The sequence below is a fragment of the Porites lutea genome, chromosome 10, assembly GCF_958299795.1.
Source record: "Porites lutea chromosome 10, jaPorLute2.1, whole genome shotgun sequence".
Taxonomy (NCBI): domain Eukaryota; kingdom Metazoa; phylum Cnidaria; class Anthozoa; order Scleractinia; family Poritidae; genus Porites; species Porites lutea.
This window is the reverse complement of record NC_133210.1, coordinates 31,220,483-31,247,849: the sequence shown is the minus strand read 5'-3', so window position 1 is coordinate 31,247,849 and position 27,367 is coordinate 31,220,483. Positions and strand designations below refer to the sequence as shown.

General features: G+C 37.9%; 2 protein-coding genes and 1 pseudogene across 2 annotated transcripts; 1 reads left to right on the top strand and 2 right to left on the bottom strand.

Annotated features, from left to right (window-relative positions):
• Positions 1–5,702: 5,702 nt before the first annotated feature.
• Positions 5,703–9,905, bottom strand: LOC140951136 (uncharacterized). The gene is made up of 2 exons (XM_073400350.1): positions 9,569–9,905; positions 5,703–6,295 (listed from the first exon to the last, which is right to left on the bottom strand). The coding sequence occupies exons 1-2, from the start codon at positions 9,855–9,857 to the stop codon at positions 5,964–5,966; spliced, it is 621 nt and encodes a 206-aa protein (XP_073256451.1). The 5' UTR covers positions 9,858–9,905; the 3' UTR covers positions 5,703–5,963.
• Positions 9,906–14,303: 4,398 nt separating this feature from the next.
• Positions 14,304–18,809, top strand: LOC140950463 (SH2/SH3 adapter protein Nck1-like). The gene is made up of 3 exons (XM_073399693.1): positions 14,304–14,480; positions 16,086–16,967; positions 17,363–18,809. The coding sequence occupies exons 2-3, from the start codon at positions 16,086–16,088 to the stop codon at positions 17,564–17,566; spliced, it is 1,086 nt and encodes a 361-aa protein (XP_073255794.1). The 5' UTR covers positions 14,304–14,480; the 3' UTR covers positions 17,567–18,809.
• A 3,080-nt stretch (positions 18,810–21,889) lies between these two features.
• Positions 21,890–27,367, bottom strand: part of LOC140950576 (ubiquitin-associated domain-containing protein 2-like) — an 8,752-nt pseudogene continuing 3,274 nt past the window's right edge.

The following is a 27,367-nucleotide window of genomic DNA, read 5'->3' as shown; positions in this document are numbered from 1 at the left end:
AGTTCCTAGAAATATATTCTAATCAGCAGAATTAGCCCTGTATTAAATTGCATAATACGCAGTAATTAAGAATTATCAAACCGGCAATTGTCGTATGATATTGTGAAAACAGAAAAAGGAAAAATGATCGTGAATTTGGAGAAAAAATGCAACTTTGTACACATCGTCATTTCAAGTTGAAAAGGGAACGATAATGCATCTATAGGGTATGAAGACTGTTAGAAAGCACAAGAAGTAATAGAATATACATTGAAATAAATCTGAATTGTTTTATTAAATAAGTATGACTCAACTGATTGAGTTCTGTAGCAAAGGGAAAGTCCCTCTGTTGTTTGCCGCATTGCCGTGTGTGTTTCAGCACTAGCTGGCTTTGAATCTGCTGTGGAAAAATGCTTGGCCTTTTAAGGACAGTGTTTAAACCGGCTGTTATCACGTAAAATGATTGACCTTTTTCCTTTAAAATTGCGGCCATGTTGTGGTGCCTCCCACGTTTTTGAGCGGTTTGGTGTTTGGACTTCACCAGTGATCCACTGGGGTCATAAATGATTTTGCTGTGATCACATCATGTGTGACAAAATTGAAAGAGGTACTTTTTTGTGCATGTTTTTTGTTTTCACTTTATACACGATTAGAAATTTAATCATGTCTTTTAAAAGATATATTTCTGAGCATCTGAGGAAAAATATTTTCGAAAAAAAGCGGCCTTATGCTATCTATGATCAGCATGATGAGTTTAACACTATTACATTTTTTCAGAAGGCGAACTCTTTAACGCACTTCCGGTGACGTCATCTCACGACCCACGCGAGTGCTGCGTGACCAACAATTAAAATCATATATCCGTATCCTCTCTTTGTAAAAACATATTTGTCCTATGACTTTTAAGAGGTCACGAGACGGTAAACTCAATTAGAAATGACACAAACATTTCTATAAACTGAAGCAGCTTAACATTATGTAACAGGAGGTGGTTACAGGCGTTGCAGAGAGTCAAGAAAAGGGTCTCTTCCCAATTCTTCTTTACGAAGAGAGTCAAAAGAGAGTCACTGAAGAGAAATGAAGGCTACGTTGTGTAGTTGTTTGTAAACAAAACCCTCAAAACCCTTTGATTTAAAATGATGCAGTTTCGTATTGTATTCCCGCCGCCGGGATAATCATAAAACAACAAAATCGAGGAAAGACATCTTGGAATGTTAATCACTTTTATGTCATTAATATGTCTAGCCAAATTAACTCATTCTTTTGCTCGTCGTCTCCGAGCTCCAAAATGCTTTCGGCAAAAATTAAAACTTATGGTCTTGATACAATCCCACGTATATTCTGGCGCAAGTTAAAACGTCCTTTAGTGGAATGTCTGTCCAGATTAACTATGTATTAAATAATCGTCCTTAAAGGTCATCAAAAGATTGTCATTTATTTTTACAGACCAACCTCTAAAGAACCCGCCCATGCTCTTGTTGGCTCACTGCTGTGGATTATTTCAGGACCTATACCGGCTCCAGTCTCGACACATCGAAATATTCGTATTTATCTGACTTGTGCTTTAAAATCACGCTGGATTTATAAAGTTATTTCAGATTACTTATCTATTTATTTTTAATTATCTGCAGCTAATTCTAATTCCAGTGTTAGAGTCCATGCGCCATTTCATGATGGCAGGTTTTTTTGAATGGGTCATTGTTGATTAACGGAGAAAAAAATCTTAATCACGTCTATTTTAAACAAAACTTGATACAACTAATTCAATTTTAACTGATCTTTTAATTCTGTCCGGTGATGCCGATTATCTTTATTTGATATGTGTTTTGGTGCAATACTATTTTGATGACGTCACCTAACGACTCTTCCCCGACTGTCGTCAATGGTCAGCCCAGTTTTAACACCAATTATGTATTTAAATGACTTAATTGGCCACACCAAATTGACGTATAAAATTATTTTTTTTATTTGTTTTAAAGATAATTTAAGGTTACAGTATAGCATCAACAAGTACATCCTGCAAGAGCCATAATGATCATGGCTCTTGGTTTCCTGTTATTAAAGAAAAGGCTTCCGTAGGCGTAGGTTTGTTTATTGGTTCAAGAGTTTGCCTCTTAGAAACAGACAACAACAAGCTACAAAGAAACCCAAAGTAAAAAATGACGAAAAATGTTGATTCCGGCGGAGAAGTGTTGTAAAATGCTTCCGCAGAACAAAGAAGATTATGAATGCATAGTCAGGGGCACTCAACAAGAATATAGTTCAAAACCACTTAAACATAGCATTGTTAAACGTATTTTAGTATTTAAACGGTAGATATAGGCATATTTTTATCCCCTAAAAATTTTTCATCTCTTCGGATTTCCTAGCTGAAAGTCTGGTAATCCGAAAATTATAGGGAGCAAAACTTACCTTTTTGAAAATTTCAGCCAGAAAAAAGGCTCCCGAAAATTCTAAGTGATATTTAAGGGTAAAAATCCCTTAAAAATGGGCAATTATACAATTTTTTAGATGTTCGAAAATGTTAGGAGAGGCAGGCAAGCAAGATATTTTACAACAAATGCTTCGAAAATTCTAGATCTCACATCGTCTTCCGACAGATATTTTCCGAAAATTGTCGTTGGGTGCTCCTGCATAGTCGCCGACAAAATTTGTATTACACAAAAAGAAATGAAGAAACTCACGTGAAAATCAGTCTAACTTAGGGAAGCTTCTAATACCCAACACAATATTGCCAATCAATAATGAACATTTGCCATCTGTCTATAACGTATTATACTCACAGAAGGCTGCTGACAAAGTAGGCAACACAATTTGTACGAACCCCGTACCCCACCGCCCCATCCCTCCCTACAGAACATGAAACTGGCAACCAGCCCATCAAGCACCTGCATTTTTGGAAAACTGCTGATTTAAAAATAAAGTAGCTTTGAAGGGCCGGACGGGCGCTTTGAGAGGCCCCTAGAGATACGTGTGAGAAGCCGGAAAAAATAATTTGCTATAAGCCTCAAAATGTGCGTCATAAAAGAACCAACTGGCCGGCTACGTTTTGCAAAAAAAATAATACAATCTGCATGCACTAACTCCGATGTCAGTAACAGGGAATAGAGAGCCTTCCTTCACGCACAGGCGGCTAAAAATAGGAGTCCAGTGCCGTCAGACTAAGAGGAAGTTTATGAAGATCAAATCAAATATAATTACATCGTTGTTTTCTAGAACTAAGAAAGGGAACGTAACAATAGGTAGCTCTTTCCAGAAGGACACGCAAGCATAAGTTTACGCGCTGGTTTCTTTTTTGCAATGTTCCTTACGACAAGAAGAGCGAGAGAAAACAATGTAGAAAGAAAACATAAATCAAATAATGAATTACATATTTTATATTTTTCCCATTTTTAAAGCTTGACATACAGTCTTAATCACCCATCGGCAATTTTAAAGGTTGTTATTTATTGCTCTGATTCATGACGTGAGTTCACATTCATCGAATTTTTTTAGCTGTTCCGAAACGCCTGGAAGGGTGATTTAAACCCATGCATTCCATTTCAATTGAATGTGAAAGTAGTTAACCAAGAGAACTGTTGTGTTGCTCATCAGTTTTATTGTTCAGGCGTTTAATTTCTAACATTTAAAGCGCACTGTTGATAATCTTCGAAGCATATGCTTTATTCCCGGCCCGTCTTCAGTTCCTCTTCCCACCCTTTCTTTTAAGCGCTTGCCACGCGTGATTCTTGAATTATTTTGCTCGGTGAATTTATTTTAGTTGGTTCAGGAATGTCACCCACTACGGAGACGTAAAAGCTGCCCCACCATGTCTAATTGTGTTAGACAACCTACAAGCGGTTTAAATCGGATTGTCCTGTAAGCATATTTCAGCCTTCAGGCCTATTAGCCGCTACTTAGCACAGTCGCCGGGCGGGTTTTTGCTATGATGGGCTCTGATCACTTCAGGAATTGAGCGATAACCACGCCTAGCTGAATGCATGAGGTAATATCATAAGGGGTTTTTAATAATACATTAACAATCCACCCTTTTAAAACAAACAAGAAAGCACATCACAAAGGTGAAAACGGCTCGTCAACATTTTCTTTTTCAAAGTCAGTGGCGCAACTGAAGAGAAATCCGCGCCGTTCTAGTCAACAGAGAGGAATGGGAACGAAGGCTGAGGACAATATCGAAGGCTGGGGAACATTTCACCGTGATGCGAAAATGGCGTTATGTAGTGACAAAGACTCTGTATACCTTTTGAAAACATTTAAACAACTATATCCCTATTGCTAAATATTATAAGACACAGAATACTTCACAAATGTTCACACAAAATCCTCGATTTACCACACCCCCTCGGCACATTGTTTGGCCACACCCAAATTGAATTTAAAAATGGCCTCCCCTCAAATGAGTGTTCATCTTCCCTCCGGCCGCTCTTAACACTTCAGCTGAAAATGTAAAATAACGATAACCATTTTTTGCGAAAGTGTGCCGTAACTATAGAAATAGCTTTGTACTAATACGCTAGTAATACCTTGGTTTTTTGTGAGCAAAAGTTTCAGTCTCGCCGAAATCGGGAACGTCAGTCAAGAGCGATATTCTTTTGGGAGCCTTTACAATTGTATATATAGGCCCAAGTCCTACTTAGATTGAAACATCCCCCTATCAGATGGCTCTTCTAGCTCAAGTAATGCTCCTCTGCCCCCCCTCTCACACTCCTTGTGACAATGCTTTGAAATAAGATGGAACTCATCCGGTTATGCACATCGGCGTCGAAAGAGGCGATATTTAAATCGGCCAGTATCGGCTTTGTTTTCAACCTTGCGGATATGATATCGCTGACCAAGCACATGCATTTTGGGAAAACTGCTGATTTAAAAATAAAGTAGCTTTGAAGGGCCGGACGGACGCTTTGAGAGGCCTCTAGAGATACGTGTGAAAAGATAGAAAAAAAAATTGCTATAAGCCTCAAAATGAGCGTCATCATAAAAGAACCAACTGGCCGGCTACGTTTGCAAAAAAAAAAAAAATACAATCTGCATGCACTAACTCCGATTTCAGTAACAGGGAATAGAGAGCCTTCCTTTACGCACAGCAGGCGGCTAAAAATAGGAGTTCAGCGCCGTCAGACTAAGAGGAAGTTTATGAAGATCAAATCAAATATAATTACATCGTTGTTTTCTAGAAATATTAAAAGGAACGTAACAATAGGTAGCTCTTTCCAGAAGGACACGCAAGCATAAAAGAGACCAAACCTCATGGGCACGTTCACTTTACGCGTTGGTTTCTTTTTTTGCAAGGTTCCTTGCGACAAGAAGAGTGAGAGAAAAGAATGAAGAAAGAAAACATAAATCAAATAATGAATTATATATTTTATATTTTTCCCATTTTTAAAGCTTGACATACAGTCTTAATCACCCTTCAGTTTTGTTTTCAACCATGCGGATATGATATCGCTGATATCGAATAGTTGATATCGATGTTAAGACAGATCGAAAACTCTTGATTTTATCGAGCTTTGAAAGCTGTCTTAAGAAGAAACTCCTCATCTTGAATATATTTTTAACACGCGACGTCGGTCCGGACATTTTCTGTACTTATTTTAGGAAACCCTAAAAAAAAATGAAATTAAAAATGATGACAAACTCAGTGAAACATCATTGGAAGGTGGCATCCTAGCATCGGTGTTATATCAAGAATTTAGCGCGTTCACTAAAGGTATCAAAACCGTGTGTAATTTATTCACCTCACCACATATGTTTAAACGCACAAGGCACAATCCGGTTGCGCACATTTGCACCGTGCCAACGAAAATACATTTTGCCGGACCTCAATGTTGAATTCGAAAACAGCAGTATTTTTCTCAACTTAAAAAAGATCCTGACCGCTATTTCAACATGTTTAGTCACATTTGACTGATAATATTACATCTATTATAGAATAGTTTAGAAACTCTTCAAAACTTTCTCACAAGAAATCGCCCAGCGTCTTGCTTTCAGTCGGCCTCGGACGCATGCCCAGTACTACTGCTGACCAGCACCTTAACAGGAACCTGCCTCGGTTTGTTGACTCCTCGATGACGTAACTGGTATCTCCTGTTCTGAAACCAGTTTCTGATCTGTAGCTCTGTCATGTCCAAAGCATTCGCTAGCAGCGCACGCTCATCACGTGTCAGGTACTGTTGGCGGGAAAACACGTCATCCAGGTATTTGAGCTGCACCTGTGTGAAATGACTTCTGTTTCGCTTCTTTTTAACATGTTTTTTCTCCTTACTAGCATTGCTGTCCTCTTTACTTTCATCGCTCTTTTTACTTCTAGCACTTTTGTCTACCGAAGGAATTAAATATTTTAGGATTACATCATAATAGGTTTTAACTGGAAAGGACAATATCAGAGAGATCTCCCGTAAATAAAAATATCTAAAATATACACATGGCCAGTGTCATGACTCTCTCACACACACGCCACCTCTTCATCCCGACTTAGACACAAGGCCGCAATACACGTGTAAAGGCACTTATAAAAAGACCCCAGGGAAAAATAACCTCAAATGAAAAATGTTACACAACTTGAAATCAGTATGGCAACAAGAAAAAAAAAACAACTACAACAACAACTAAAACGGTTGAAACCGTAGAAGTGTCGAACACTTCCTGACTTGGTCTAACATGGAAATGATACTGGAGAAGGTATATGTTTTGGTTTTTGGTTTTTTGGTCTATTCAGCGGTATACGGGGATTACAATTTTAGAGCGCATTATTTTTTGTAAACAACAACAACAGAAGTTTTTTATGTCCGTTATCAGTAAAAAAAGGTCCTATGACATGATACTAGCTAATAACTACCACTCATGTGATAAAAACTAAGGGCCAGGTATTTAAACGGAGTTTAGCCTGTGTTTAACAAAACTGCGTTCTAAGCCATTTTCAGTCAGTGGCAGACGCTTTTATCTAAACACCGTTTACCGTGAACAGTTTCAATAAAGCATACGGTGTAGACTGAAAAAGCACTTGTTTTCTTAAAATGGCACACTAAGAGAGAGATCTCGAGGTCCAATGATTTTTTAAACCGCGGCCTAAATTGGCCTTCGCTTAAATAAACGACCCTAAGCTTTTAAAAGCCCGAACTGTATTACTTGGAATATTGTTCGAGAAAATAATAAATAACAACAAGAGAGAATAATAAAAACCTTGGCGTTTTGGAACAAAACTGTTTTGCATTTTTTTACTCAATGCCCTTGGCACCTTGTGGGAGAAAATAAGCCTGAACCTATCGCTTGCTCAACAGGAATTGGCATATTTTACATTTTAGGAAAATGAATCAAAGTTTCTCAGAAAATGCAACAACAGTAATTGTCCTTAAATAAAACATAGTCATCATTTCAAATAAATCAGTCAAAACCTCACAATAACAGCTCATTACTAATCCGATTTTTCACAGAAAACAATCTTTAAGCCCTTCCAAAATAGCGCTTATTTGCTTTTCCAAGAAAAGTAAAATTTTCTGCCAAAATTAACCACAAGATAAGGCTCAGCTTTGGAAAACAAACTTTCTTTAAAAGAGAAAAAAAAAATGTTTTTCCAAATTGGTCAAATTCCCGAAATCGAATTGGGTGCTGAAGAGAGCATGAGATCCATTCGAAATTTAAATCTTCTGGACTCAGTAAAGTAAAGGACCTGTCTGTAAAGGACAACATTGTTCCAGTGTTACCCCCAAACTTAAAAACAAGGGAATTATGTCATTATTTCAAAAGAAATATGTATGTTTCTTTTATTCCATTATTCCTGTTCAATCCGCGATAAAATTGTGTAGCTTGAGAAAACAGCAAAAGTTTTGGGACACCCAACTGCTAAATTCAACCGCAAGCAATAGGGAAACGCGAAACGTCAGCTGTTTTCCGGCTCCAGGCCCCGTTTCACGAAAGCCGCGGGGGTCCCGATCAGGTCGATTAGCTGTTGCTGTTAACCGAAGCTTAACAGTTTGCAGATATGATACGATAAAACTTTCCGAGTTAACAAAAATGAAAATGCACCAGTTTGTCAGCTAGGACCCGCTCTTTTACACTTCAGTTTTACGTATATTTGGGAATATTTGAATGATTTCAGGCCTGAACAGTTACCACGCAGGAAGACTTTCGCGATACGGGCCCCAGGCTAGAATGACGTTTCCAAGAAGAGGAAAGACTTTCCCCTCTTTCATAAAGCCCGGGAAATCCCGGAACATGCACGGCCGTTGCGCAACGAGACGAATTCAAAGAATACAGACGGGGATATCCCAAAGAAATTTGTGCTTATTCCAGTAGATAGCTTTTCTTTGACACCAGATACAGGTTAAATTCTCCCTCCCCCTCCCCCGTTAAATACCCCTCTCTGCAAAGGGATAGGTTGAGGGCGGGATTTTATTTGACTGGGGCATTGTCAACTCTTAAAAGAGCGAAACTTAAATATGACCCTTGTTTCATAATCAGAGTTTCAGGAAATTATATATTCTTCTTCGTTTCATTTCATGTCAGCAAAAATTTTACAGGTACCTGTCTGATTTGATGAACAAAATTGAAAGACAATCATTTTTGCAGTGAAGCGGGATAGACTAAGAGGAAGTGAAAACCATTCTGACTAAGTAACGGCCCAATTTTGGCGACGTTTTGCGAATCATACGTACTTTACTGTTAACAAAATCATTTTTTTTTTTATCTTCGCAAAATTGATCTCTTTTAAAATAGTTTAACTGTTTTATTTGTCGTCAGTCATGAAAAATGTCATACAAATGAAAGTTGCAGATTAACGGCAAATGCTAGTTTTAGCTTTTTCTGCCATAGTTAAAAAATAAAAAATTTCCCAGTTGTGTTGAATTCGTTTCTGATGTTTCAAGGCGTTTGCAATGGCGAAATAACCAACTACATGGGTATGCGAGGAAAAATTCTAACTGGCAAAGTTTGATAAAAGTTAGAAGTTTAGCATAACGAAGTTCATGTGTCACTGCAAATTCAAAATGAGTCATTGCATTCCCATGATAATTTTTTCCACACACTTTTTGGTTTTATAACGAAGTTTTCTCAACAAATTTGTTAAATAATGATTTTCAAATTACACTTACTTTGTACTCGATACACTTTTGGCGACCAACAGAAGTCGCAAAATAAAAAACTCCATGACAAATGGAGGAATTTTTAAAGAGGTGACTACTGAAAATTAGCAATTCGTTTATAAGAAATTAATCTAACTGAAATTCAAAATTGCTAAAATTTTACTTTAGCGACAAAACCATGTTGCACATATGAGGGCAGCCAAGCATAAATCTCGCTGAGTTTGCACAAAAGACGAACTTGCATACAAATATATATTAAAAGGCGTCATTTTTTAAACAACTATAAGCCTAATTGCGTTAATCAATGAAAACTAAAACATTTCTTTGAAATTTTCAACACCTTGCGTATGGGTTTCAAAATGTCAAGTGCTATGTGTTATTAGAACAACACTTTTAACTAACAGCATTCATTAATTTCGCGTCTGGCCAGGTAAAAACTCAATGTAATGAACTCAAATAAAAAGTCTAGGGATGAGTTTTAAAAGTAATATTACCTTCGTTTTGAGTTTCGCTGGAGTTCGTCTTTCCCTGTCGTTTCCTTCTTTGAGTGGAACTTTGCATCGTATCTTTCTCTGGCCGTGAAAATATTGGCGGAGCACCGCTGTAGCTAAAACATCCAGCTTGTCCGCACTTCATACGTTGATCAAGCTCGCAACGCAAGCCGGCTACAAATGGAACATTTGCAGCTTCTTGAAAACAAGGTGGCACATATAAAACCCTGGGTGTTCTGCTAATACGCGAAGGATGGGGGAAGTCCGAACGAAGTATATTAGCCACTGAAAAAGGCAAGTTTTGCGCCATGTTAAAACTCCATCAGCTAAGTTCTGAACTGAATTGATGCGTTTTCAAAACGAGACTTGACTTGGGTTATTGGAGGGCGGGCTGCCGGACAGTACTGAATCGCGCGCACGTGAAAATTCTCCCTAAATTAAGGATTTATTGTTAAATGAAAACAATCAACGTGCTAATTCTTGCAGTAGTTTCGTTTTAAAGAACGAAATAAAAGAAAATCGCAGCTAGGTGTGAACATAACGATACGGTCCAATTTGATCTTGTGACTTTTGGAAAATTTCGTCAAATATTACTGACAAATTTTTATCTAAAACATCCCGTCTCTGACAAATTCAGAATAAAAATGAAATGCGATAAAATTGGAACAAATTTTTAAAATGAAGCAAACATAAAGGTTGGGTTGAAAATGTTTTGTGCCGCGAATGTTGTGATTTGTCTTTAGTTGACTTCATATATATCAATTCAGCCGTGATACAATGTTGCTTTGCTGAAAGAAAAAAAACTTGAAATAACATCTCTCTCTTTAGTTTCGTCAACGAAGCTGAAAGGTAGACAGACATGTCTAATTAGATATCAATTTTCTTTATCCTATATATATATTTTAGAAAATGTTGATATATCTATAGAACTTTGATAAAATTTTTATCTTAAACTGCTTGATTGCGGAGAAGGAAAATTGAAAAACTTGTGCACTTTAAGTTCAGCATTTCCTGAAATTTTTAAATATTACATTTCATCTAGACTAATTTCCTTTTCAGAGAACGGTTATTTTTCTATGTTTCCAGGTTGGCAAGAAGAAACAGAAAAAGGAAATCCGGCGCGTAATGAAAGAAGTGCATGCCAATTAATGGTAAATGTGTCCCTTTTTCAACTTAAATCTCCTCATGTTTGAGCCTTTCATATCAGAGACTCGAATCAAATAGATTAGTCAAGACATCACACATATTCCGTCGCTTATTCTTTTTCTTCCAATGTAATTTCTAGGAATACATATTGGGTATAATTTATGGAACAAACGGCGCAAAGTTAATTGATGCCGACGATACTGAAGTACGCTCATTTTTGAAGAGAAGCGATTTTCAAGCAGGCGGACCGAATTAAAATCCGTGGAGAGATAAAACAACTAAATCAATGCAACAATACTGCTATAACTCATCCATTTTGCGCTTATTTTAATCATTTCAACAGAGTTTTTCGCGGTTTACAAAACTGATATCTACTGCTTGTTTTACTGAAGCCAAATCAGTAACACAAACTTTGAACTGGTCGGTTTTGATTCTTGCAATGGCGGTTTTTAGCGGTAAAAGAATTTAAGATAAAGCGGAAATACTATCTTGACTGCGTTTTTGCCCTCCTTTGCGTCAATTTTTGATTCGCTCGTATAATGACAGATTCAGCGAAAGTTAAAAATGAAAGTAAATCTGTTTAGAAACCACAGAACATGTTTATGGTGTTTGAAACGTCAAAACGTCCGGTAACAGCAGGGATTTATTGGCACTAAAAGCAATCAGTAATTAAAACCTTCTTTAAAAGGCCTTTGACGGTATTTTATTGATAGTGCGAATGGTAACAGGCTGCACAGGCTTACCATCAGTCTGACGAATCCTGTGCTAATGAAATTTTTAGACTGGAATTCTTATTCCACCCGTTGCGAAATTCACCTTAACTTTCCCGGAGTAATTTACCTTCCCAGACTGGAAAAAGAAGAAAACCTTTTGAGCGAGTAAATGTCAACAATAGTTTGTTCTTCTTCCTTAACTTGAACACTTTTTTTAAACCGCGAAGGAGATGAATTTGACATCTGCAAAATAAACGTACACTCACAGACAATTTCAACATATTTTATTTGCTAACTGAAGAAAAAAGAAACATACATAATTGAAATTGGCATACTGTCACTCATTATATAAAATAGAAGTAAAAGTAAAAAGTGAACTTCAAAAAGTCTGCTATTATTTTAATAATAATAATAATAATAATCATCATCATCATCATCATCATAATAATAATGATAATATACATTTATAGAGCGCCTTTCTCTTAGTGATCCAAAGCGCTTTACAATCAGGTAATACTTAGAAAACAAATAATTCAAATACAACATAACAGGATTTTATAACCCCAACTGGCAGGAGGCAACCAGTTGGTTATTTACAAGCGTGACCGAGGATTTGAACTGGGGACAACCGAGGACAAAAAGATTATTAAAGGTGTTAGGCTTTGAGGTTTTTAATTTATCGGAGAAGAAAGTTCTTTTCTCAGTCTGCTGTTACAACTACGTCAACTACATACCTTTCATCCAAGGCAACGTTATTTCTATGATGGTATACATTTTCAAGTGCTTTTTTACTTTAATCAATCTTAACGTATCTTATAATCATAACTCATATCAACGAACCAACACAAACGCGGGCTACACTCACATAAATTACCTGGCCAATTTGAGGCACAAAATGATAAACAAAACGGTTAGATTCAATTTTTTTCCTGTATGGTTGGTAAAGTAATGTGAAACTGAAAATTAATTCAGTATTCAAGTGGAACGTATGTGCATCTCGTACTAACGACTTCCGGTCACGTGTTTTCTACCAAAGCCGAACAAAAATGGCTGAGTACGCTTCAGTACTTGTTCCAGATGCGAAGATCAGTTCAACACGGTTTAACAGATAACCGAAACATCCTGATGACATGTCGGTGGTTCAAATGAGTTCCAAGTTAGTTTCAGCAAAGCGTGCCGTCCCATCTTTTATTTTCGCACTGAAACCTTGGCAGACATTCCGGACTGTCCGACTCAGCAGAGATTAAGAAATGATTCATCCTTTTTTGCTGTAACGATGAGGGTTTCAAATTTAGCTCTGAAGCCGAGAGATTGAGAAACTGAGAAAACTGGTTCTAGAGATTCTCCGCGGAAAAAATCTCTTGCGGACCCAATCATTTCTAGCTCTGTTTACACACACGTTTGTTGTAAAATCCATATTGTTGATATGAACACAAATCAAAATTGAACTACAACAGGCTGGGCTCCTGACTACAAGTACAAGATCGAGTGGATTTTAAATGATTTCTTGAATGTTGCACTTGCGTTTTGCGAGAGGAATCACGACTGACAACAGAGTTTTAAGCTAGCGTTAAATTACGCGGTAAATACACACGTAAATTAAATAATAAAAGAGAGCGCGCTTGCTTAAATAACGTGCGCGCAAACAACCTACACTAACCGAATGGACAATAAAGGATTAAATTAATAAAGGATATGGCGGTTTAGAGAGGACGAGACGAGTTGGAAAGGACCCTGGGAACGACCTCGTTAAGAGACGGACCATTAGAAAGGTTATAGGGGGAAGGGAAGGGGAATTTTCGAGCCGCAGGAATTTTTTTTCGTCATCAAATTCCTTATATGAATTTTTTTTCAGGCCATAGCATGAATATTTTTTAGGATTAATTGGTGTGCATGAATTTTTTTTCATTTAATTTTCCCTTGCGCGAATATTTTTTTGGTACTTCGCCCGCACCCCCCATAAGTTTTCTAATGGTCCGTCCCTAAGTACTTACGGTATAGCTAGTGCTAGTAGTCAAGTATCATCTCGCAGATCGTGCAAATCTTAGTGGTCTCTGATTAGTGCGCAATCGCGTCCAAGGGGTTTCCCAACGGAAAAGCCTTGTAAAACCATGTGGACGAGGCGGATTCTTGCCCCCTTAATAACTGTCCATATGATGATTATTGACCATGAGTTTTTCAGTTTTCGTATAACAGGGCCAGTTAGCGAGACATGGTATCCTGTGGTCCCTGACGAAATTCATAGAAGAAGATCTGGGTTTCGCCGATGTCTGGTAGAACATGCAGGACAAAACACGGTCTCTGGAGGAATCAAGACTGCAAAGGTTGGCCTATAAAGGTCAGTACCACAAAGACAAAGCTAATGCCTGCGTGTCGGCCACAACCAGGGTGATGGTGAAATGATTGCACGGGAGCAGATCGAGGAGGAATCTTCCTGCATTGAGGATCTGTTTTTTTCTTCCCTTTTATTTAGTGATTCAGGCTAGGAATGCACAAGATCCGGCTTATCGAAGTGGTTTCACTGATTATTAAATTCTTTTTATATCATTCATCGTACACGTGTTTATTTGTTTGTCACTTTTTAATAAGCGCTTCCCCCTGGCCCTTTGAAATCCACTGTTTATCCCCTGTTTACAATCCAATCCACCAAGAGCCTGACTGACTCTTCCACAAGTGACGCAGATTCTTGTTTTGCGGGCGGCTAAGCCCGGCACCACACGGGAAAACCCCTTTCTCTCTTCCGCCCTCTTCCACCCTCGCAAAGGAAGTTCATGCAGAAGGTCTACGTACTTGATATATTTACAAAATAAAACTTGAGTTTATCCCATATAATGGATAAGGAGGATAAATTAGAGTAGTGACGTGATCTGCGAGGGCATGGAAACAGGAACACTGAGCTTCCCTAAACCACGTGACATGGGTGTAAGAACAACTTGTCGGCCATGTTGACATTCGCTTCAGTGCGATAAAAAATTCCGCGTTGTAATCGACTTGTCTTGGGCTTTGGAAAGTCAAGGCTTTAGCGAATAATCTGGGCAAGGATCATCTTATCAAGGGTCGTCTGGATACAAAAGGTTGGTAAAACAAGAAATGTGGTTAATATTATTGGGGAATTTATACAAAGTGGAAGGTGGAATCTCGAAATTGAAATCGATTAAGAAATTATCTTATCGTATGGTTTCAAACCATCAAAGACAGTTAAGGAATAGTTGAGCGAGGTATTGACCGTCTATTCCTTAATCAAGATAAGATTAAAGTATAAATATACGAACTGGATAGTAAAAGTTTTGGTAATGTGTGCGTTGAAAAGGAATCGAAAGTGAAAATTATTTGAAGAGTAGTCCGTGATGTGATCGGAAATGGAAGTGTGATAGTTGTACGATCTCAATTTGAAGAGTCTCTTTGAATGAACAATTACCTATTGCAAATTTAACCAAAGCCTTATAGCAAGTTTTAAATATACCTTTGGGGTTTCTTCTGCCGTAGGACAAGCGATATGTAAAAAACAAAACTAACATCCGTGAAATTCGGCAAGCGTACGCATCAAACTACAAATTGTGTGCCGTTACCGATATCCGTTCCACCGTAATATTTACATTTAAGCTTAGATACAATTTTGTTAGACAATATACTGCAATTGTAGCTAAGTAACTTTCTTTGGGCAGATGAGAGGCGATTTAGAGAAATTTTGCTCTTGGTTAAGGTCCCTGTTACTTAAAGGGGACTTCGTTGCGCAAGATATTCGAATTGCAATTGAAAAAAGTCATCACGTGCTAATTGCTTTTCGAGAGAAGCTCTGACTTTCACGGAATTCCGGAGAAAATTATTCAACTCTTTTGTGCGTTTGTTAACCATTTTTGTGCTATTTGACCGCTTGTGCGATACATGTGTTCGATCTAAGAGTCAACACACCAAAACAACCAAGCGTGACTTTATCTAGGCTGTTTCACAACCCCAATCCGTCTTGAAAGAAGATACAATAATAGGCATTTTTCTACCTGTACTGTTTGCTTAACTAAGACACTGATGGGGAAAAATCCTCAGTAACAACCCAAGTTTTGTATAAATGTTGCTGAAGGTGCTGTGTTTATTTTGTAATTATTTAATGTGTTTACCTCTCAGTGCAAATTGACTCGTGGGTTGGAATCCTAGTTGACGTGAATTTCACTCCCTTGGTCCTATTATAAGCCCTGTTTTACTTTACACAAGTAAATGCTTGTGTCGTACAATATTAGTAGATGCAATGATGCATGATAGTAAAGTGGACACCACATGCATTGTCATGAAAACATCAGGAAGTTTGGTTTTAAACCTCAGCCACTTTGTACATAATTATAGCTTTTGTTATTCAAAGGGTAGTTCATTATGAATAATTACCGGTATTTTGGGTTCTCCTGAAACAATGTTTCTGGTCACTAGTGAAAATACCAGTGAAAATAGAAATTTTCACAAAACTACCATTCTTGTTATGGACACAGAATTACTCAGGGTGAAAAAAAAATTAAACTCCAGCTTGTGCAAACAGCTCTCTCATTTTGCTTGCCTGGGGCTACTTCTTGCCCATCTTAGACAGTCAATGATTTGTTCTGAAGATGACTGGCTTGGGCCCTTAGCTACCAGACAGGAATTTTTGTGACTCCAGCGGTGACTTCAGATATTAAAACTATGCTTTCTTGCAGATGTCATGTATGAATGCGATTGCCATCTATGACTACACAGCAACGCAGCATGAAGAATTATCAATTAGGAAGGATGAGAAACTAACTATAATTGATGACAGCAAAACTTGGTGGCAAGTAGAAAATTCAAGACATGAAAAAGGTTTTGTGCCCTCCAACTATGTGAAAAGAGCTAACAAAGGATTTTTAGGAAAGTTAAAGCGACCAAAAGAAAAGGATAGTCCTGAGAACGGAACTCTCAATCAACCAGGAGAATATTTTGTACCTCAGGACGTTCTTGCCGGGATTGAAACTGTGGTTGCAAAATTTAGTTTCCGGCCGCAACACGATGATGAACTTGCATTGATCAAAGGAGACAAGATAAAAGTTCTTGAGAAGCAGGAGGATGGATGGTGGAAAGGATGCATTGGAAGCAGAAACGGGTGGTTTCCGTCAAATTATGTACAGTCAGAGGAAGAGAACTCAAAATCCACTAAACCCAAAAAGCCGGTCATTCATAAGGTAAAGACTTTGTACAATTTTGACCCAGAAAATCCAGAGGAGCTCAAGTTTAAAAAGGATGAAATTCTGGAAGTTATCGACAAACCTGAAGATGATCCAGATTGGTGGAAGGCCCGTAAAAAGGATGGCTCCACAGGTCTGGTTCCTCGTAATTATATTGTTATTGTGGATAATGACAGCGAAATTCCTGCAACAAGTTCTGGTAGTGTTGGTGCGGTTGCTAACCAGCTGTTAAAGAGAGTTATTTTGCCAGAACATCAAAGACTGCCATTTTGCGAAGAAAAGTGGTTCTGGGGTAAAATTACAAGAGGACACGCCGAGAAGTTATTGAACAAAACTGCTGTGGATGGTGATTTTTTAGTACGAGTCAGTGAAACTCAGGTAAGATTCTCTCGATGATCGATGATTGCATAGCAAAATGAGGTCATAGGCATTGTCTTCTTCATCTTTGTTGTGGTCAAATTTAAAGGGGACAGGATCCATGGTCCTTAGCTATAGCTTTGTGTCAGTCTTATGTAAGGTGGGTTGGGAGGGTGTGCCGAACGAAAGGGCTGTCCTACATAACCCTTAGCTAGTGGAGTGACTTGTAGGACTAGCACGTTGTATTTATTATTACGAGTTGTTGCATATGCGAGCAACATTTGCTCAGCTAAAGTACAGTAAAATGTAAGTGAGAGGGGGAATTGGTACATAATTGTGTACTGTAGGTCTGTATGACTGTTCCATTACTAGCACCTAATAGTTCATGGGCTTTTCTTTTCTTTTTGCTCTTTTAGGAGGGTGGCTACTCTGTGTCCATGAAAGCTCCTGACAAAATTAAGCATTTTAGAGTGGCGTTTGCTGATGGAGAATTTAGCATTGGACCACGGCGATTTAAGTCATTCCACGAGCTAATAGAACATTACAAAAGAGCTCCTATATTTACAGATAAAGAAGGTAGCAAGTTTTATCTCATCAAACCATTTGATGATAGCTCCTAGGAATAACATTGAGAAAAGGACGAGGTACATGTATTAAATCACATGTTGTAGCTGAAATATCAGTGAGATTGTGTGGAGAGGATGATAAAGTTATTGCTAAGACATGGTAAGCTTGACAAGATATTTTCAGGTTGTGATGTATGCGCTCAAGTGTTGCCAGGATGCAATATAAAGCTCATTAAATCGGCATCTCAAATTCTGTCAATTTATCTCTGTGCAAGTGGGAAGCTTATTTTCACTGCAGTTTTATCCAAGATGGCGGTTTGAAGAATGTTTATCATTATCGCAAGATAAAGGAGGTTACTGTTTCTGTGTTCAATCGTACAGGTCTACAAGGTGAAAATACCATTATAAGAATTTGACTGCAAGACCTGTAAGTTTTAAGGTCATTTTCAGCATCTTGTGAACTGTTCGATGCTTGAGAGCAAACATTAAACACTTCATGACTGGTTTGGAGGGAAACAGTTAATTATTTTGTTTCCTGAGAATCTCAATGTTCGAGAATCTCAATGTTTGCCGAGGGAAACATTGAGAAAATTTACCGTTTCCTGAGGGGCCAGTCTTTAGGTGATTTGTTATATAGCTGGAAATTTTGAAGCTGGAAATACATTAAACCTTGCTGTATTTGGCAGTTGTCAGTCAACAATTTTTGTAGGGAACAGTACACTGTAACCCTCTGACGTCATAGATTTTGCAGTGTTACCCGCTCAAAGATTTTGGCAGGAAACAGTTTCATTGTTAGATGCCATGTGACCTCGAAGTAACCAATGAGAGCATGCACTGTTGGGAAGAAAATTCCAGCTATAGAACAAATTATTTTACAGACCTTTGATCAATGAATGCTAGCATTTCAAAAGGCTTCTCTTCTCTGTATATAATAATAATTTTTGTGTATCAGTAGGCAGACTTTAAAATTTAGCAATTTAGACTGGAATAGAATTCTCCCCAAAATATATGAGCGTAAATTGGGGTCAGCAGTAGTATGATGACTTCTGTGATTGAATTTTGGGTGGGAAGTTACTGAAAAAATTCTGAATAATTTTTAAGAGGTGGGCCTTGGTGCTCAAAGCCTCAATTTTGGTTGGGGATCCAGGTTATCATTGAGGAAACTTATTTTTACAAAAGCTCTTGGATTGCTGCTAGAAAGGAACAGTTTAATATTTGTAAATGTTCCTGAAATATGACAGTATTCATTTGCATGAAAATTTTGCGCCCCTTACCCTTAAAACTGCTCTCATCTCATCTCATTAAAACTCTGAATGACAAAGACTTTCAACAGTGTTCTCATTTAGTAGCTGGTCTGCTTTCACAGAAATGTGATCTTAATAAAGATACAGTCAAATCCTGTTAATACGGACAGTGAGGGGGGCATACAAGGTGTCCATATCGATGGGGTGTCTATTTTAATTGAATTTAGGGAAAATGTAAGGGCTTTCTTTACCCAGGGACAAAGCAAACTGTGAGCACTTAAAAGGGGCTGTGTCATGGCAGTCCAGTTCATTTTGTTTAATTTTGCTAATTACTGGCCCTCAATAGAGTACCGAAGTGATGACGTCATAAAAATGAAATTTGTGAAATTATGGGATTTGTTAAGATATTCTGAAAGAACAACGTCCAAGACGCCTACTCGCCAAAAATTAGCAATTCGGGGCAATTGTCCCTGAGATATTAGCCCAGTTATGCTCTGACGACTCCATACAAATCCTTCTAAATTTGGCTTGGTTCATAAGATTAGAAACCAGGTAAGATTTAGAAGGATTTGTATGGAGTCATCGGAGCATAACTGGGTTAATATCTCAGAGACAATCTGCCCCAAATTGCTAATTTTTGGCGAGTAGGCGTCTTGGACGTTTTTCTTTCGGAATATCTTAACAAATCCCATAATTTCACAAATTTCATTTTCTATGACGTCACACTTCGGTACTCTATGGCTATCGAACTTAAAGAAAGCAAAGAAATCACACATAAATGACAAAATCAGAGATCCGAGACAAACAAAGATGTCTCCTGAGCAATATTTTTTAAGTTGCAAGCAGCAGAGATCAACTTTGAAAAACTGTTAGGAACAGTTTTCAAAAACCCTAATTTCAATCCGTTTCAATCTTCTTCAGTTTTGCCCATCCATGGCATATGTTGTTTCCGTTGTGTTATTTTAACCTTCCTTTAATGTTTTAAGTGGTTATTTTTATGTTTCTCTTAATTCGACGAGCATTTTGTAATTTTCTAATTTGGCTGAATCTTGTGACACAGCTCCTTTAAGGTGTCTGTATCATGTAGGACCGTGTCCGTAAAGCAGGGTGTGACTGTATTATAATCTAACAGACACTTAAAGTTGACTGATGCCATTTCTTATCCTGGGATGTATGTTCTATCTGGCTCATCGAGCTTATGTTCAGAATGCCCAATATGGAGGATTTTTCAGAGATTTGGGTGGCTTATTTGACAAGGGAGGGTAAAATTTACTAATATAATGTTATTCAGAATTTTGAGGTGTTAATAATAATTACAATTATTGAACTTAGGACTTGGTTTGATAAGCAAACAAAAGACAATTCCATGTGCATATTCCATGACTTTTTAGTAATAGTATTGATACTCTTACTACAGCTGATTAGTAGTAGTAAATAGTTATTCTTTAATATTCTTTGATGCTGGTTAGGAACTGAAAATGCAAAGATGTATTTCAGTTATTCATCTTCAGGAACTTGGGGCAAATGATCTCTATTAGCTGGCTGCTAAAGCTTGAATTTTGAAGCTGTACCTCTTGAATAGTGTATTTATTTAATATCCTTCTCTCCTGAAACATAGTAAGCCTGTGGCATACAGGGATCTACACCTTAATAAAATAAAGTCAGTTTTTTTTCATCTCGTAAGTTTTATTACTATTTTCAAGGGAACTACTAATTAAGGGCCTGTTTACATGCAGGTGGGGGACCCCAGGTAGGTGAGGTAAACCTGCCTGTCCATATAATCTCTCGTTTTAATTTGATCACATTTACATGATAGGTGGGGTGACCTGCCAAGGCGGGTAGCCCGGTCTACCAGGCCGGGTTACCCGATCAACCGGGGTAAAATTTTGCCATGTAACGTTTCAAGGTGGGGTAACCTGCCTAGGCAAGATCTGATTCGTGAAACATCAAATTCGTGCAAAATTCTTTTTGGCAGTGGTTTTGCATCATTATTAAAGGTAACAATAGAAAGCAACAGAACTGAAGGTTGCAGCAAGAGCAGCAACTTGAGTGTAGAAGAGCATTAATCACCAAAACAAGTGGTTTGCCAGCATTTTTCTTGTTTACGTGCTTAGCGACCATTCAATAATCTTGAGGAAGTGCACCCCGGGATGGCAGGGTTGTAAGATTACATGTAAAGGAGGGTTATTTTTCTACCCCACCTAAGTGGGTATCTGGGGAGGTGAGGGGGGGGGGGGGGGGTGGGAAGGGCTTCTGCTTCACTGCTGAGTCCCATCACGTTACCATGAACTGAGAGTTTTAAAACCGCTTCAGTTAGTTATTTTTATACATTCTACAGCCATACAACAGACTGATATTTTTGTCTTAGATTCAACATTCTTGAAATAACAAGCATGAGAATGGGGTTAAATTAGAAAATTGCTCTGGGAAAATACCAGAAATTCTTTGAGCCAGTTCCTCTTTGAGAGTTGAGTCTTTGAGAGAACAGTGTGTGTGGAATAAGGCAAGGATTAAGAGTAGGGCAAGGATAGGCCTTTTGCATTAGTTGGCCACGTGACCAACTTTCTGTAAACACAAAAACAGTTCACCTTTGGAAAAAAGCACATTAAAATTAGGTATGTAAATTATCAGAGTTATAATTATCTCAAAAACATAATATTTTAAGGGCTCAAATTGCCTGTTATGAATTATAAAGGCGATTTGAGCTCCATAATGCTTGTGGAAATTAATATTTCACAACAGTTTGAAAATGTCAAAATTTACAATTTTTTGTTTGGAAAACCACTCAAGCACAACTGGATGGCAAGAGTCATTATTCTCATACAAATCCGTATAATTTTCAGCGGCTGTTGAAATCGCTACTTTTGAGATACAGGGCTCATAATTTACAGGTTATTTTAATATGCTCTTTCAGTTCCTGCTAACAAAATTTGCCAAAAGCGAATATTATTTTCGTGTTTACAGAAAGTTTAAGGCCTATTCTTGGTAATCAGACAGACTGTTACAGTTTTGAGTCTTCCACTTGCTGATTTAGTTTCATTACATTGACACTCTCCGAACTGGTAACTGGCTACTAAATAGAGGATGGCCACAATATGTTAACAGGGGTTCAACAGTATGATGCATATATTTTAATTTTATCATTTAATAGTTATCTTTAATTTTCATCCTCTAAGTAACTGCAAGATGTCATGTCAAATGTTTTCTCACGTTGACCTTACACAACTCGCAATTTTCTTATAATTTTTTGCAAGTTACTAGCATCAAAACTATTGACAACTTATTATACATGTACAGCTTAGCTCTGCCAATAATTTTTTGTTTGACTGCTCAATAAGTACAATTACATTGAAAAAAATCATACATAAATAACATAAAATTCATTTTTTTCTACAGATAACATGCACAAAATTTTTGAAGCCTCTAAAAATCTAAATTTTACAAGGTTGAAAATATAATGATTAATATTTATTTACAATGCTCAGCTCAGGGAACTACTGCTCTGAAGACTGCAAGCACACAATTGTGATTCATCAGGGTCTATGTCTGCGACAGTAAGATGTTTGTTGCCATGGTGATATCATTATTGCTTGTCGCAAGAGCATGGAGTACAGCTAGTCTAGAGAAACCCATCTCTACAAGTGTTTGAACCTGAAATACAGTACAGCCATGTGTTACCAATGCAGTAGCAATGATTGTCTGTATAGTCAACTCTTGAAGATGGATAGCCTGTGAGCAAGTTCTTTGGTGCGCTTTGGCGGCGGGGCAGGAAAAGGAAGAAGAGCTTGCAACTATGTCTCCAGAATTTGAATATCTGCATCGAAAAAGTTGATGTGAAATGCTGATTGGAAGAGATGACATTAATAAATTAGTAATGACATCATTATGCTTGGCACGTGTTTTTCAATGTTTGTCTACATTCGTTTTTTTGCTGCTTTATGCTGATTGGCAGAAATCTGACAGCTCAGTCAATGCAGAGCCACAGGGGAATTGGAGGTAGAATTCAAAATTCCAGAGAAAATCCCGTTTCTTGCCCCACTGCCAGAGTGCCCCAGAGAACTTGCTCACAAGCTATAAGATGCACACCTTTGGGAGTGACATGAAGTGTCCCTCTTAGAGAGATGTCCATCTTATCGACAGTCAAATAAAGGGTCAGTAAAGAAAGACAGGGACCAACTTTAGGTGTCTGTTACACAGACATGTCCGTCTTATAGAGAGTCAAAGGGTCAGTAAAGAAAGACAGGGACCAACTTTAGGTGTCTGTTTCACAGAGATGTCCGTCTTATAGAGAGTCAAATAAAGGGTCCGTAAAGAAAGACAGGGACCAACTTTAAGTGTCCATTTTACAGAAATGTCCATTCTTATAGAGGTGTCTGTCGACTGTTATCATAAAGCACATTATCACTGACAAACCAAGAGAAATCAACAGCACAGAGGCTGACTGACAAATGAATAGAATTCTTGAACCAACACCACAAGCATGTCATTGCAATGATTAAATGCACAGTTGGCTGCATCCATTGTAAGCATTTTCCTGCTGCGACCTGAGTTGCCATATTATTGCACATCACTGCGAGCTGGGTCAATTTAACAATAGAAAACTTTTACAAGTTTAATTTATAAGTGTGGCCATTTTTTTAGAGTCTGAAAACAATAGCTACATTGTTCTTGTAAATTAGACTCGTAGAAGTTTCATTGAATTGACCCCTGTATTACAGTAACTCAAGAACAGTAAGCACTTGCAGTCATTCACAGAAACGTGAATCTCGCTCGACAAGGGTTTCTTTCTCATACCTGCTCCTCAGACACTTCCCCCGCAGGCTGCTGAGGAAGGTTTGCATTGTCCTCATCTGTGTGCCGATCAAGCTGCCAATCATTCAGTCGTGCTGCAGGGGTGATTAGGTGCTGCTCCACCCCACAACCATCCTCCAGCCGCAGGAGGAACCAAGACATCTGCATATCCTTGTCCCATGCGTGCTGCTGGACCCTTCAGGGAAAATGCACAACATGAATAAATATGAGGTCCTCTTAGGGGGGGTTACGTATCATTTTGCATATTGAGGAGAAAGCCATGTTGCTATCGGTATTTTACAATTAATGTTGTATTTGCGCTTTTTCTCTGTCACTGTCTCAGTTTCAACTCATCTTTGTGTTGTTTGTCGCCCTTTCTCAGTTTTCCTGATAAGAGGCAGGTTTCTGGTCAATGACCCGACAAAGAAGGCTTCCTGACCCGACAGATGACATATAAGTGTTAAATTAAAATAAATAATAATAATATAACAAAAAAAATTAGCACTTGGTCTTGGTGATCCCTCAGATGGTCTACATGACCCCTGCTTGAAAGAATTTACTGGAACGCTGCTTTCTGCAGTCTTTTGTTGCTGTTTCAAGGCCATTTCATTTGTTATGAATTTTAGCCTAACAGGGCCTCAAGAAAGATGTCTTGTTTTATCGAGGAATTTCGCTTAGTTTCTGATATGGAAGGACGTCTGGTGGCTGGGCAGTTAACACCTGAATATATAGTGCTTGATTCAGCCTTGTGGTTGCAATTTCTTCAGACCAGATACTTGCTGCATCTCTTTTCACCAAGGAGTATGAATGAACAGGTCTAGGTGCAATGGACTAGCATGCCATCCAGGGGGGCAAGGGGGTACCAACACTTCTTGGTGCTTGAATCATACTACAGAAACTTACATAAGCTCTAGGGATCTGAACATGTGAGCCTTGTTGCTTATGTTTCATTTGGCCCTACCCCTATTATGGCAAGCTTTTACAAGCTTTTCACTCTCATGAGTGAAAAAAAAAACATAGCAACCAGCAGAAGGTAAAAGAATGAGAACTACTGAAATCAATAGCATGGCAATGGAGTTCCAAAAATCATATCTAGGTTGTGCTTAGAGCTGGACAAAAAGATTCAAAAAATGTTCTGCATTTCAAAAACACTTTAGACCAACATTCTTTACATTTGGAACCCTTGGGATGAGAGAATTAGAAATTAAAATATTCAAATTAATAATATATTACAATCAAATCCCATTAACCCTTTAAGCCCTAAGAGTGACCAGCATCAAATTTCTCCTTGTAATATCAGTGCTTTGTAAAACAGAGTAGACATGAGAATTGAGTACATGATCAGGGAAGACGAGTCTAATTGATATTTCAACAAATTCTCCTCACTACTTCCATTGAAAAAGTATAAGAACAGTAAATGAGATTCTCAATTTTGATCTTAGGGTTTAAAGGGTTAATATGGACACTGAGGGGGTGATAGAAAGTGTCTGTATTAACATGGTGTCCATATTAAGTGGATTGAGTTTACAGATAATGTAAGGGCTTTCCCCAGAGACAAAGCAAGCTGTCTGTAATGATGAGGTGTCTGTGTGTGTATTAAGTGGGTGTCCATACAGCACAGGGTTGTCAAAAGTAGCTGGCTGCCAGCAAAAATCGTCGCCTACTTGGTTAGTATTGGTCGGCTACTCTGCTTGACACTTCTTTACGGATGGTGTTTTTTTAAATAAAATATCCCTGGAGTGGCCGCTTACTTTGACAACTCAGATGGTTTGACTGTAAAAATATTATTTGCAGTATATGGAGTTTCGTAAGCAATACCCTGTTTCTTAGACTTCCCATCCTTGCCACTCTCAGAGCCTGTTGTTCATAGTGCTCCATCTGCTGTTGACGCTGGATTTCTATTGTTGCACCCATGGCGTATGGCTGAGAAGTAGGCCCTTGAGAGGCAAACAAGTTGCCAAAAGTTCTAGAGACAGCACCTGTCATAAATTCTGGTAGCTTAAGCCATCGCTGAACATAGAACAAGTTAAACCTATAGATTATTCCTGCCACCTACAATTAAAAAAAGGTAAAACTTACAGGTTTGCCTTATTTTTATTTTCCCTTTTTTATAAAGCATACACCATTTTCAGCAGACACCCTGTGCCTGGTTAAGAGAATGACATTTTCTGTGAAGCGAAAGATTTGAAGGTATCCAGTTAAATTATTGTTCCCTTTCCCTAAGAGAGATAGACCACCACACTGAGGACTACATCCCCTACTCGTTAAGAATGGTTATTTGTTCAAGGCTTGTGAGACTGGGCCTAGGGTTTATCGTACATATCCAAGAAGACTAGAAAGTCTAATGGTTTGTAGATGTCTTTACAAAGGCAGCACTTTCTCCTCAGTTATTCAAACACCCTGAGTGTTGGTCCGCCTAGGGTTTGAACCAGCAGGCTCCTGCTCGGCAGCTTAGGATTAGTTGTGAGAATTTGATAAAGGATCAAAGAATTTTCCCTTTGGTGATAATTTTTAGAATTCTCATACCCTTTTTATGGAAAGAAACCACATTAACTGTTTAAAAAAAAAAGCAAGGGTTGTCTACCCCATTATTGTACTCTACGTTTCACAGATTTTTGTGAGGAAATAAAGATATTAATTCTTAAGGAAAAACTGAGAAAAATGTTTTACATTTTTAATCATGAGTTGGAATGCATAAGAGTGTCCCAGGCTTTGCCTAGGTTAGTTTCAAAATTAACTTAATTCACTCACCATTCCACATATACCAGCTAAAAGTGATTCTTTATTTGTTAACAACATCTGTTAGAGAAAAAGAGGAAAAGAAAGGTATTTAAGGACTGTCAAAACTTATTTGTTTGCAGCCTATAAACAAGGGGCCAGGCTACATTACTTGGATTGGAGTTTTTGTGGATATTATATTGCAGATTTGGCTGGCAAAATATAACCTTGTACAAAAACAACCAAAAAAAGAACAAAATTACTCCCCTGGGAAAAAAAATAGACTTTTCATGCACAAAATTCCCATGTAACAAAACCAAAGGGAATCTAGCCTAACTATGCTAGTTATGAGCTAAAGTCAAACCCTCTTAAAAAGCCAACACCAGGGTGAAGGATAGAGCATACAACTAGCGACTAGTAAATGTCTTGTAAGTAGAGTTAGCACAAACAGTGTTCTTCTTAAAGAGGCCATAAGTAGAGCTGTCTACAAGTTAAGAGATTGCCAGCAAGAGAGCTTTGACTTTTATCAATATATTGTTGCATGAAGTAATGTTGAGAAAAATCCCGTAGCAATCAGTTTGTATCACCTGTAGTGCCATGGAATAAATAAGTATTTTTCCAGAGATTGGCATGCCAAGAAATGTCACTGCATCTGATGCTGGGATATCACAGAAATATTGCACAAGAGTTGCATAGACCATACCAAACCTTTTCATAAAAGATGAATGTAAGGAAAATCAATCCTTCACTGGTTAACTGTATAACTATTTTTAGAGGCTTTCAAAATCCAAGTAAGTAGACAATTAGGAAGCTTATCACCTTTATAGTGACAAAACAATGAAATACTTATTATTTTTGATAAATGAAGTCAAGTACAGTGGAACCTCAATAAAACAAACCTCTATAATAAAAAAGTCCTCGGTATAACATACTCAGCCCCAGAAATAGTACAATATATGAACAATAACCTCGATATAATGAATTACCTCTGTATACCAAACAAATTTTGCCAGTCTCTTACGCCTTCGTTATAATAATTAAAGGTTTCTCAACTTAATCCATTGCAATCTGCACTTCATTTTATCCCTTTAAATCAGTGAGT

Coding starts and splice junctions, on each gene's coding strand:
- LOC140951136 (XM_073400350.1), bottom strand. CDS start 9,857: ATGGCGCAAAACTTGCCTTTTTCAGTGGCTAATATACTTCGTTCGGAC. Junction 6,296..9,568: donor ACAGGGAAAGACGAACTCCA/GCGAAACTCAAA, acceptor TTCCTTCGGTAG/ACAAAAGTGCTAGAAGTAAA.
- LOC140950463 (XM_073399693.1), top strand. CDS start 16,086: ATGTCATGTATGAATGCGATTGCCATCTATGACTACACAGCAACGCAG. Junction 16,968..17,362: donor TACGAGTCAGTGAAACTCAG/GTAAGATTCTCT, acceptor TTGCTCTTTTAG/GAGGGTGGCTACTCTGTGTC.